Genomic DNA, 11,175 nt, shown 5'->3' on the forward strand with positions numbered 1-11,175 from the left:
TGAGGCAACCTCTTGAGATATAAAAGACAGAAGTGAGCAATGAGACAGGGGGACCTCATACCATCAAGAAAGCAGTGCCAGGAGCAGAGCGTGTCTTTTGGACTGGGGTCCCTGTGCTGAGAAGCTCCTAGTCCAGGGGAACACCGAAGAGAAGAAGTCCGACAGAGAGAAAAAGCCTTCCCCTGGAGTTGATGCCCTGAATTTGGACTTTTAGCCTACTTTGACTGTGAGGAAATAAATGCTTCATTAAAACCATCGACTTCTGGTATTTCTGTTATAGCAGCACTAGATGACTAAGACACTTGGTCAGGGTGTATTATTTTCTTTTATATGATGCTGAATTCTATTGGCTAGAATTTTGTTGAAAATTTTTGCATCTATAATCACGAAAGATATTAGTCTGTAATTTTCCTTTTTTGTCACATGTAAGTAAAATTTTGCTGAAGGTAATTCAAAAGCAGTTACAGCAGTACATTGACAGGGAACTGCTAAAAATTCAAGAAGGATTCAGAAGAGGACATGGAATGAGGGATATCATTGCTGATGTCAGATGGATCTTGGCTGAAAGCAGAGGATACCAGAAAGATATTTACCTGAGTTTTATTTACTATGCAAAGGCATTTGACTGCGTGGATCATAATAAATTATGGATAACATTGTGAAGAATGGGAATTCCAGAACACTTAATTGTGCTCATGAGGAACCTCTACACGGACCAAGAGGCAGTTGTTCGAACAGAACAAGGGGATACTGCGTGGTTTAAAATCATGAAAGGTGTATATCAGGGTTGTATCCTTTCAGCATACTTACTGAATCTATATGCTGAGCAGATAATCCAAGAAGCTGGACTATATGAAGAAGAAAGGGACATCAGGATCGGAGGAAGATTCATTAGCAACCTGTGTTATGCAGATGGCACAACCTTGCTTGCTGAAAGCAAAGAGGACTTGAAGCACTTACTAATGAAGATCAAAGATTACAGCCTTCAGTATGGATTACACCTTAACACAAAGAAAATAAAAATCCTCACAACTGGACAAATAAGCAACATCATGATAAACGGATAAAAGATTGAAGTTGTCAAGGATTTCATTTTACTTGGATCCACAATCAGTGTCCATGGAAGCAGCAGTCAAGAAATCAAATGACGTATTGCATTGGGCAAATCTGCTGCAAAAGACCTGCTTTAAGTGTTAAAAAGCAAAGATGTCACTTTCAGACTAAGATGCGCCTGACCCAAGCCATAGTATTTTCAGTTGCCTCATCTTCATGCAAAAGCTGGACAATGAATAAGGAAGACTGAAGAACTGATGCCTTTGAATTATGGTGTTGGCGAAGAGAACTGAATATACCATAGACTTCCAGAAGAACAAACAAATCTGTGTTGGAAGAAGTGCAGCCAGAATGCTCCTTAGAAGTGAGGATGGCAAGACTTTGTCTCATGTACTTTGGACATGTTGCCAAGAGGGTCCAGTCCCTGGAGAAGGACATCATGCTTAGTAAAGTAGTGGGTCAATGAAAGAGAGGAAGACCCTCAAAGAGATGGACTGATACAGTGGCTGCCACAATGGGCTCAAGCATAGCAACGATTGTGAGGATGGCACAGGACTGGGCAGTGTTTCATTCTGTTGTACATGGGGTCGCTATGAGTCGGAACTGTTTCGTTCTGTTGTTCATAGGGTTGCTATGAGTTTGAACTGACTCGATGACGCCTAGCAACAACACCAACTGTGCCCTAGGATCCTTTGAAAACAAATGCCTCTTGTAGGTAAATGTTCTGTTTCAATGCACTTTTTTTGTTGTTGTTGTTTCTTGTTGTAGTTTAAGTGAAAGTTAACATTTCAAGTTAGTTTCTCATTGAAAAATGTATACATACATTGTTATATGACCCTAATTGCTCTCCTTATACTGTGACAGCACACTCCTCCCTTCCACCCCTGATTTCCCATGTCCATTCAACCAGCTCCTAACCCTCTCTGCCTTCTCATCTCACCTCTGGACAGAAGCTGCCCATTTAGTCTCATGTATCAACTTGAGCTAAAAAGCACACTCATCACGAGTATCATTTTATGTCCCACAGTCCAGTCCAATCTTTGTCTGAAGAGTTGGCCTTGGGAATTGTTTTAGTTCTGGGTTGACAGAGAGTCCGGAGGCCATGATTTCCAGGGTTCCTGCAGTCTCAGTCAGACTATTAAGTCTTGTCTTCTTACTAGAATTTCAGTTCTACACCCCACCTTTCTCCTGCTCCATCAGGGACTCTCTGTTGTGTTCCCTGTCAGGGCGGTCATTGGTGGTAGCCGGGCACCATCTAGTTTTTCTGGTCTCAACATGATGCAGTCTCTGGTTTATGTGACCCTTTCTGTCCTTGGGCTAATACTTTCCTTGTGACTTTGGTGTTGTTCATTCTCCTTTACTCCAGGTGGTTGGGACCAGTTGATGCCTCTTAGATGGCCGCTTGCTAGCTTTTAAGATCCCAGATGCTACTCACCAAAGTAGGATGTAGAACAGTTTCTTAATAAACTTTATTATGCCAATTGACCTAGATGTCCCCTGAAAGCATGGTCCCCAGAGCCCCGCCCCTGCTACTCTGTCCCTCAAAGTGTTTGATTGTATTCAGGAAACTTCTTAGCTTTGGTTTAGTCCAGTTGTGCTGACTTCCCCTGTAGTGTGTGCTGTCCTTCCCTCCACCTAAGATAATTCTTGTCTACTATCTAGTTAGTGAATAACCCTCACCCTCCCTCCCCACCCTTGTAACCATCAAAGAATTCAACGCAGTTTTTATTAAGCATCTACTATGGGGCAGTTCTACTGTGTGACATGGGATTGCTATGAGTGGAAACTGACTTGATAGCACACAATAACAACACCACCACCACCATGTGCTAAACATGCCAAATATTAGAGACACAACGAACTCACAAAGAGCTCACTGTTCAGTGTGGGAGACAAAAACTAATGAAATTTATTGTGATATTTGCGATAGTAGACTATACATGGTACAAAAGTATTAGAAAGTTGAAAAGATTTGCCAGTGACAGCAACAGTCAGGGAAAGAGTCATATGGGAGGAGGGCAGAGTTTTGAAGACTGATCACCAGGTAGTTAGAGAAGAGGAAAAGGGATGGGGCATGCTGGCTAGTTAGCAGCACATGCAAAGGCATGCAACTGTGAAATTGCATGATCTGCTCTGGGAACCATGAGTGGGTTGGAGGCTGCTGGAATGAATATAAGGAGGGGAGTGTGGGAGTGAAGGTGTTTGTGTGCTGTGTTAAGGAGTTTAGAATTTAACCAGAGGATTCTGGAAGCCACTGAAAAGTTTTTAGCAGAGCATGAGTGAGTGAGCAGCAGTGTGGAGGGTGGAGTGATGGTGGGCTGGAAGCAAGGGCGATCCTGGTGGAGCTCAGGTGACGGTGACTGCTCCCACCAGAGCAGTGCCATGAGGATGGGGGGAAGTGTTTGTGGCTTTGGTCATTTACTGCATGTGGAGTTTCTCACTGAAGGACATTACTTGGTGCCATTAACTGGGAAAGGCTCCAGGGAGGTGACAGAGAGATGGGATGGGAAGGATAAGAGCTCAGTTCTAGACAGATTGAGCTTGAGGGCTGTCTTAGTTACTGTCATGGATTGAATTATGTCCCCCCAAAAATGTGTGTAGCAATTTGGCCGGGCCATGATTGCTGGTATTGTGTGGTTTTCCTATATGTTGTAAATCCTGCCTCTATGATGTTAATGAGGGAGGATGGGCGGCAGTTGTGTTAGTAAGGCAGGACTCAGTCTACAAGATTGGATTGTATCCTGAGGCAATGTCTTGAGATATAAAAGACAGAAGTGAGCAGTGAGACAGGAGGACCTCATACCATCAAGAAAGCAGTGCCGGGAGCCGAGCGCATCCTTTGGACCGCGGTCCCTGCGCAGAGAAGCTCCTAGTCCAGGGGAACATTGATGAGAAGGCCAACAGAGACAGAAAGACTTCCCTTGGAGCTGACGCCCTGAATTTGGACTTTCAGCCTACCTTACTGTGAGGAAATAAATTTCTCTTCGTTAAAGCCATCCACTTGTGGTATTTCTGTTGTAGCAGCACTAGATGACTAAGACAGTTACCTAGTGCTGCTGTAACAGAAATACCACAAGTGGCTGGTTTTAACAAACAGAAATTTATTTTCTCACAGTTTAGGAGGCTAGAATTCAGGGCACTGGCTCTAGGGGAATGCTTTATCTGTCAGCGCTGGGGGAAGGTCCTTGTCTCTTCAGCTTCTGTTCCTTGACTTCTTGGTGATCTTCATGTGGTGTGGCAACTATCTTCCCTCATCTCTGCTTGCTTCTCTATGCCTAATCTGCTGTTTTTATATCTCAAAGGAAATTGACTCAAGACACACCCTACACTAGTACTGCCTTATTAACATAACAAAGAAAACCCACTCCCAAATGGGATTACATCCACAGGTATAGGAGTTAGGACTTACAAGACATATTTTTTGGACACAGTTCAATCCATAACAAGGGACTTGTCAGGCATTCAAGTCGGTATGTCCACAGGCGCTGGGCAATGTGGCCCTGGATTCTGCGGAGAAAGATTTGGGGGTTGACACAGAGTGGTCGGGACAGGACAGCATGAGAATATTGGAGTGGGAAGGGTGGTGCCAGGTAGGGGTTACAGCGAGGGAGGGAGACACAGCAGGGCCAGGCAAAGAGGCAGAGAACCTGGATTTCGGGGAGGAGCAATTGTTAAAAAGGGGGCAGTGGTTAACAATAACAAAGGCCACAGCAAGTCCAGAGAAGACAAGGACAACATTTTCCACCGGGTTTTTACCACTAACTTATTGGTGATGATGACCAGATAACCAGAGCAGTTTCTGAAGAGTGGTGAGGGCAGCTGGAGGTGCACATGGCAGGGAGGAAGTGGGGATGGTGTGGAGACTACTCTTTCGAGGAGCCTGGATGAGAAGGGAAGGAATGAGAGAAAAATGGAAGACTTGGCAGTTGAGATATGAAATATACTTACTGATGGCGGGAAGGAAGTAATCGAGAGGAAGAGGTGGAAGATACAGGAGAGAGATGGAATCACCAGTGAAGTAACAGTTCCAGAGTTGGGGAGGACAGGCTGGGATGGAAAAAGCAGAGGTGGACAGAGGTGGGCAAAGATGGACAGAAGTGGAAAGAGGTGGGCAGAGATGGGCAGAGGTGGAAAGAGGTGGGCAGAGGTAGACAGAGGTTGGCAGAGGTGGGCAGAGGCGGACAGAGATGGGCAGAGGTGGAAAGAGGTGTACAGAGATGGGTAGAGGTGGGCAGCGATGGACAGAGGTGGGTAGAGGTGGGCAGAGATGGACAGAGGTGGGTAGAGGTGGGAAGCAATGGACAGAGGTGGGTAAAGGTGGGCAGCGATGAACAGAGGTGAGTAGAGGTGGGCAGAGGTGGGCATAGCTGGGTAGAGGTGGGCAGAGATGGACAGAGGTGGGTAGAGGTGGCAGAGGCAGGCAGAGGGGGACAGAGGTGAGCAGAGGTAGACGGAGGTGGGAGGAGCTGGGCAGAGGTGGGTAGAATTGAGCAGAGGTGGGCAGAGGTGGAGAGAGGCAGGTAGAGGTAGGTAGATCAGGCTTGACCAAGAGGAGCTAGTCTTCAGACATGCTGTGGGCCCGGCTGTCACTATACCTGTAGGTGGGATAGGGGTGGGAAGAGGGAATGCACACCTCTTAGCTGCAGTTCTCTAAATGGGAGTCTTGGAGAGCAGAGAGAAATATTTTACATACCGTACCCACAACACCGACTGGGTCACTTAATGAAAATGCAAAAACTACTGATCTGGTAAAATTACAGGTTACAAAGCTTCCTTTTTGCCCCCCCCCCCCAGATTATTATTATTATTTGGCTATTATGATGCATTTAAAATACTTTATAGAAAAAGAACCCAATGATCATCATATTTTCTCACTTTTAATTTCATTTATGGTTTTTGTCAGTAAACACAAATACATTGATTTAGTTGTAATCGACATTTGTGTTCTATTTTGTGGCCAGCTTTTTTTAGTTAACGTTTTTTCTGGTATCATTTCATGTATTGACAGTCGAGGCATTTCTTATCCCATTATACTGCTATATCCCAATTACTGAGCCTTTGGACTGTTTCAGCTTTTTGCTAGATAGTGCTGCTGTGAACATCTTTGGATAAATTCCTTTCCCTTTTAGATTCTCTCCTGGGAGTGTATTCCCAAGGCAAGATTACCAAATCATATGGAATGCACAGCTTTGTAGCAATTACCACATATTTTTTAGGCTTTGTTACATTCTTTGGGAAGACTTATCTGCTTACACTTGCCAGACCTTTTTCACCATGGTCCATGTAGGATTGTCCTCTGCTTCATTGGGAGAAGCTAGGAAGGGGGGGACCTCTGAATGTGGAGGTGGGGAAGAAGGGGGAGACCTTGTCCGAGCCTGAGACCATGATGACAACTTTGGGCTGGGAGGTCCGTGTCTTTCACTGGTTGGCAGCCTCGGAGTGGAGGATGGAATCCAGAATGTTAGTAGGATGGCACCATCTACCCCCAGGACCCTCACATAGGGTCTCGTTCGTTCTAGTTCAAGAAATCTAGTTTTTCACACTCCTTATCTGGAGGACGAGTCCCTGGGTAGTGCAAACAGTTAATGCACTCGGCTGCTAACCAGAAGGTTGGCAGTTCGAGAGCAACCAGAGGTACTTTGGAAGAAAGGCGTGTCGATCTACTTCCAAAAAATCAGCCACTGAAAACCCTATGAGCACAGTTCTACTCTGACGCACATGCGATTGCTATGAGCGGGGGTCAACTCCATGGCAACTGGTTGTGGTATCTGGAGGTATTTACAAACAAGATGGACCTGGTTTAGTATGTCTTCCTTGGTAAGGTCACCGACAAGAGAGGGAACTGAGGTATTTCTAACAGGCAAGTCTCAGACGAGCAACAGGGTTTGCCGTGTGATCCCTTGGAACGTGATCACAAATGGTCAAGCAGGTTCTGGCTGCAGCCCTGCCCACGGCTGACTCTGTTATCCTGGTCTCATCTCAGCCTGGACAAGCATTGCCTCAGTCCCAATTAAGTTCTCTTTGCCTCCTGCCCCAGGTTGGTATGCAGCTTTGGGCTGAACACCTGCCTCCTCACTCCACCCAAGATTTGGCCGTGCCTCTGTGGTGGCTGAGATACTTCCTGTGAAGTTTGTTGTCTGGAGGGGCTTTGAGGACCTGCACAGTTGGTGTTTGGTCCAGGAGAAGTTTCTTGCGTTCTTTTGCAGGGAGAGGTAGGGGGAAAAACCCAGACCTTGGGGACAGAGGCCTGGGTTTGAGTTATAGCTCTGCCACTTAGGGACCAAGTAACCTTGGGCAGGTCACTCATCTTTCCTTGGTTTCTTCATCTGTGAAAAGCGTTGTCGAGAGGCTTCAAAGATAGAACATAGAATAAAAGTGTCTACTAACTCTAAAGCATCATATCAATGTTGATTGTTCATTTCCTGGAGAATGGCTCTCCTCCAAACACAGCTGATCCTTAATGTGGCCTCACCTTTCTATAGGATTCTAGTCATGGATGGATAATGATAGTTATAATCATAACTGACATGTATTGAATGCCTAGTCTATATACATTATCCTCGCTCCTTCACTTCATCTCTCTGAATCTCAGTTTCCTCGCCTGTAAAATAGCAATAATACTTGTACTGCCTCCTGACTGAGCTGGGAATTAAATACACCAGTGCATAGCAAGTGTCTAGCATAGAGCCTGGCACATTCAGTAAGCTTTCAACAAGTGTTGTAATCATAACCATTATATTTCCCATTTAATCCTCAGTGCCCTGTGAAATAAATATATTATTACCCTTATTTGACAGATGAAGCAGCAGGAGGCTCAGAGAGATGAAGTGATTTGCCTTAGGCCACCTAGCTAATGATTTTCAGAGTCAGGATTCAATCTGATGCCAGTATTCTGTCCATCAGAGACCTTTCGGAGCCCTGGTGGTGCAGTGGTTAAGTGTTTGGCTGCTAACCAAAAGGTTGGCAGTTTGAATCCACCAGCTGCTCCTTGGAAACTCTATGGGGTGGTTCTTTTCTGTCCTGTAGGGTCGCTATGAGTTGGAATCGACTTGACAGCAACGGGTTACGAGTATAGAGCTGTCAGCGGGACCAGCTGTGTTGTGTAGCCACACCAAAGGTGTCAGTAATTTTGGTACCCAAGGCTGGCTAAGTTCAAGTCAGCAACCATTTAGTGTTTGTTATTTGTCAGGTACTAAATCCTGGTGGCGTAGTGGTTAAGAGTTCGGCTGCTAACCGGAAGGTTGGCAGTTCAAATCTACCAGGTACTCCTTGGAAACCCTCTGGGGCAGTTGTACCCTGCCCTGTAGGGTTGCTATGAGTTGGAATTGACTCGACAAGGGGTTTGGCTTTTTTTCTTTTTTTTTTCACCATAGCTGCCGCTGGTGAAGGCAAAGACATCATCACAGGCGTTCACAGGATTAATTCAGAATATTATGCACTAGCCTTACTTTTCCTGGTACAACCTCCTGGTCTTCCCCTTCGTCCAGCCCCGTTCTTCAGGACTAGGTGGCTTCCTCTGTCTGCCCCAGCCATGCCCTCCACCTGCCCTCTGTGTGAGGGGCCCCCGGGCCAGTCCATTGCTCAGCCCTTCCAAGTCATTGCTCCAAGCCTTTGTAGGCTAAAGCCGTCTCCCCTCATCATCTGTCACGTCAGCGGTGACACATATCTCAGGTGCACATTACTGTATAGGTTCAACCCATCATGCAGTAGTGCTGGGCATGTTATTTCATATCAGACCGGAGCCTACCCCACCCTTGTACTGAAAGTCCCCTGAAGGCAGGGACCAGTCTCTTACTCCATTTGTAGTCCCTCCTCCTCTCTTAGAGAAAACAATGGGCAAGCCTAGCACTGGTCTAGAGAAGGACTTCAGGAAGTGGTGTGGCCTCCCTAAGGTGCAGAAGATGCCAATTAAGAGAGAAGTCAGGGTTCCAAATGGGTGGGTGAAGCCAGGGCTTCCCAAGAAGGCCAACGGAAGGCTAAGTAGAGTGTCCATTTGAATAATGCCTTTTGCTTTTCAAATTATACTTGTATTTTTTCATAAGCATAACCCTCTAATAAGCTGTCCTTACTCTCATAGCCTCATAGTCTTATCTTTGATGGTAGTGGAACTGAATACAGAGGTTATGTGGTTGGGAGGGGCCAGTAGGCATAGCATAACCAGACTTTTCTCCTTTGCCCTCCAGACCAAGCCAGTGGTGGAAGCATTGACTGGTCCTATGACTATGGCATCAAATACTCATTTGCCTTTGAACTGAGAGACACGGGTCGCTATGGCTTCCTCCTGCCAGCCAAACAGATCTTGCCCACAGCGGAGGAGACCTGGCTGGGCCTAAAGGCAATCATGGAGCACGTTCGAGACCACCCGTATTAGAGCTCCGGGGAGTCAACACCATTAAAATGTCTTTGGTGTGAAGCAGAGTTGGACTGTGATCATTCCTGTTTCTAATCCTGATCTGGGAGCATCATTTCGTCCGTTTATACTGCTCTAAAACACAGCGAGCCACTGTACTTTACCCCTTCATCCTAACAGAGTAGTCTTTAGAGCTAGAAGTCCCTGGGTGTTGTAAATGGTTAAGTGCTACTAAACGAAAGTTTATCAATTCAAACCCATCCAGAGGCACCTTTGAAGAAAGGCCTGGAGATCTGCTTCTAAAAGATCACAGCCTTGAAGACCCTACGGAGCACAGTTCTACTCTGTAACACTCGGTGTTACCATGAGTTAGAGTCAACTTGACGGATTACTGCTTTAGTTTTGGTTTGGAGCTATAAAGGGACTTTAGAGTTCATTTACCCAGTAAATGCTGATTAAGCAGCTGCACTGTGCCAGGCATTGTTCGAGGGCTGGTTCCTCTAATCTCCCTTGCTGCCTTTTGCTTTTCCATTTCTTGCATTATAAAAACTGGTGAGGACCAAAGAAAACGACACTCTTTGCCCCTGGTTGCCCCGTCGAGTCTGGGTCTCAGATCTCACACAGTTTCTCTGTAGACATTCACTTCCATTTGGGATTTAGATTTTCTTCATATTGATGGTTTTCCCTGGGAGAGAAGGGTGGGAAATGAATTTCAGCTTGCCTAGAGTTCCGAGTACTTGATTCTTTATCTTCACGTCTCTTGCAGGGTTGGGTCTCAGTTTCTCTTATTACTGGCTTCAAAGCTGAGATCTCTGTCAGTGAAGTAGAGCCCAGCCTTTGCGGGGACAGGGTGGGCGTAGGGGTACAGTTTCAGTGCTGGAAGGACATAAGAGTCCTGAGGAGGAAGAAGAGATAGAGCCCCACCTCCACAACTCCCAACTATGACCCTTGATGTACCCACTCCCCTTGGGCAAGAATGTAGACGGTGGAGACAGTGGGATAGGGGAGGCTTGTGGGAATTGGGAGTGCCAGGACAGACTCAGAGGCCCCAGAGCTCTTGAAGAAGTTCTGGAGATCCTGAGTGTTTTCTGTTTATTCTATTGGACTTGATGGAAAGACCACCAGACTCAGAGTCTAGCCAATGCAAAAAAGTCTTATTATGAATGATATCATTAAGCCTCATCTTTTAGCTGAGACCCCAAGGAAAACCAGTAATTTATTCAGAGTAACACATTCTTCCTATGCCAATTCCCTCATATATTTCTGCTTTTGTAGTGGAGTCATAAGAATCAGGCTCCAGATTTATAACAGAAGCCATGACTTTCCTCATTAGGACCTAAAATCAAAAAAGCCAAAGCCATTGCTGATGAGTTGCTTCTGACTCATGGCGCCCCCATGTGTTACAGAGTAGACTTGAACTCCATAGGGTTTTCTTGGCTGTGATCTTTGCGGAAGCAGATTGCCAGGCCTTTCTTCCACAAAGCCACCAACCTTTCTGTTAGTAGCCGAGCGCAAACCGTTTGCGCCACCCAGGGAGCTCGTTATGACTTGCTCTGATGTGGTCTTGCAAACTGGCTTGGGGTTGCTTTGATACTCTTCACTTTTTTATTACTCTAGAAGTCACGCAGTCCCAGGTTTACAGTCTGATGTCTCCTATCAGTATGGACTCCATCCAGTACTGTGGGACTTCCTGTTTATTCAAAAAACACTATTTCAATGTGGAGGGATGAGCAACATGGCACCCTTGGCACAGCCTTTTCCAGCCTGTGGAG

The 11,175-nt window shown here is 45.9% G+C and overlaps 1 protein-coding gene across 3 annotated transcripts in view; it reads left to right on the forward strand.

Moving 5' to 3' along the window:
• The window catches only part of CPA2 (carboxypeptidase A2), a 32,651-nt gene extending 23,182 nt beyond the window's left edge, over positions 1–9,469 (forward strand). For 2 of the 3 annotated variants that reach the window (XM_023737082.1, XM_023737083.1), the window contains exon 10: positions 9,237–9,424. In XM_023737082.1, the coding sequence (XP_023592850.1) occupies positions 9,237–9,424 (188 nt within the window). Of the gene's footprint in view, positions 1–9,236 lie in introns of all 3 variants that reach the window. The other variant, XM_004382672.2, reaches the window with a different exon arrangement.
• Positions 9,470–11,175: the final 1,706 nt, after the last annotated feature.

The sequence above is a fragment of the Trichechus manatus genome, unplaced genomic scaffold, assembly GCF_000243295.1.
Source record: "Trichechus manatus latirostris isolate Lorelei unplaced genomic scaffold, TriManLat1.0 scaffold00097, whole genome shotgun sequence".
NCBI lineage: Eukaryota > Metazoa > Chordata > Mammalia > Sirenia > Trichechidae > Trichechus > Trichechus manatus.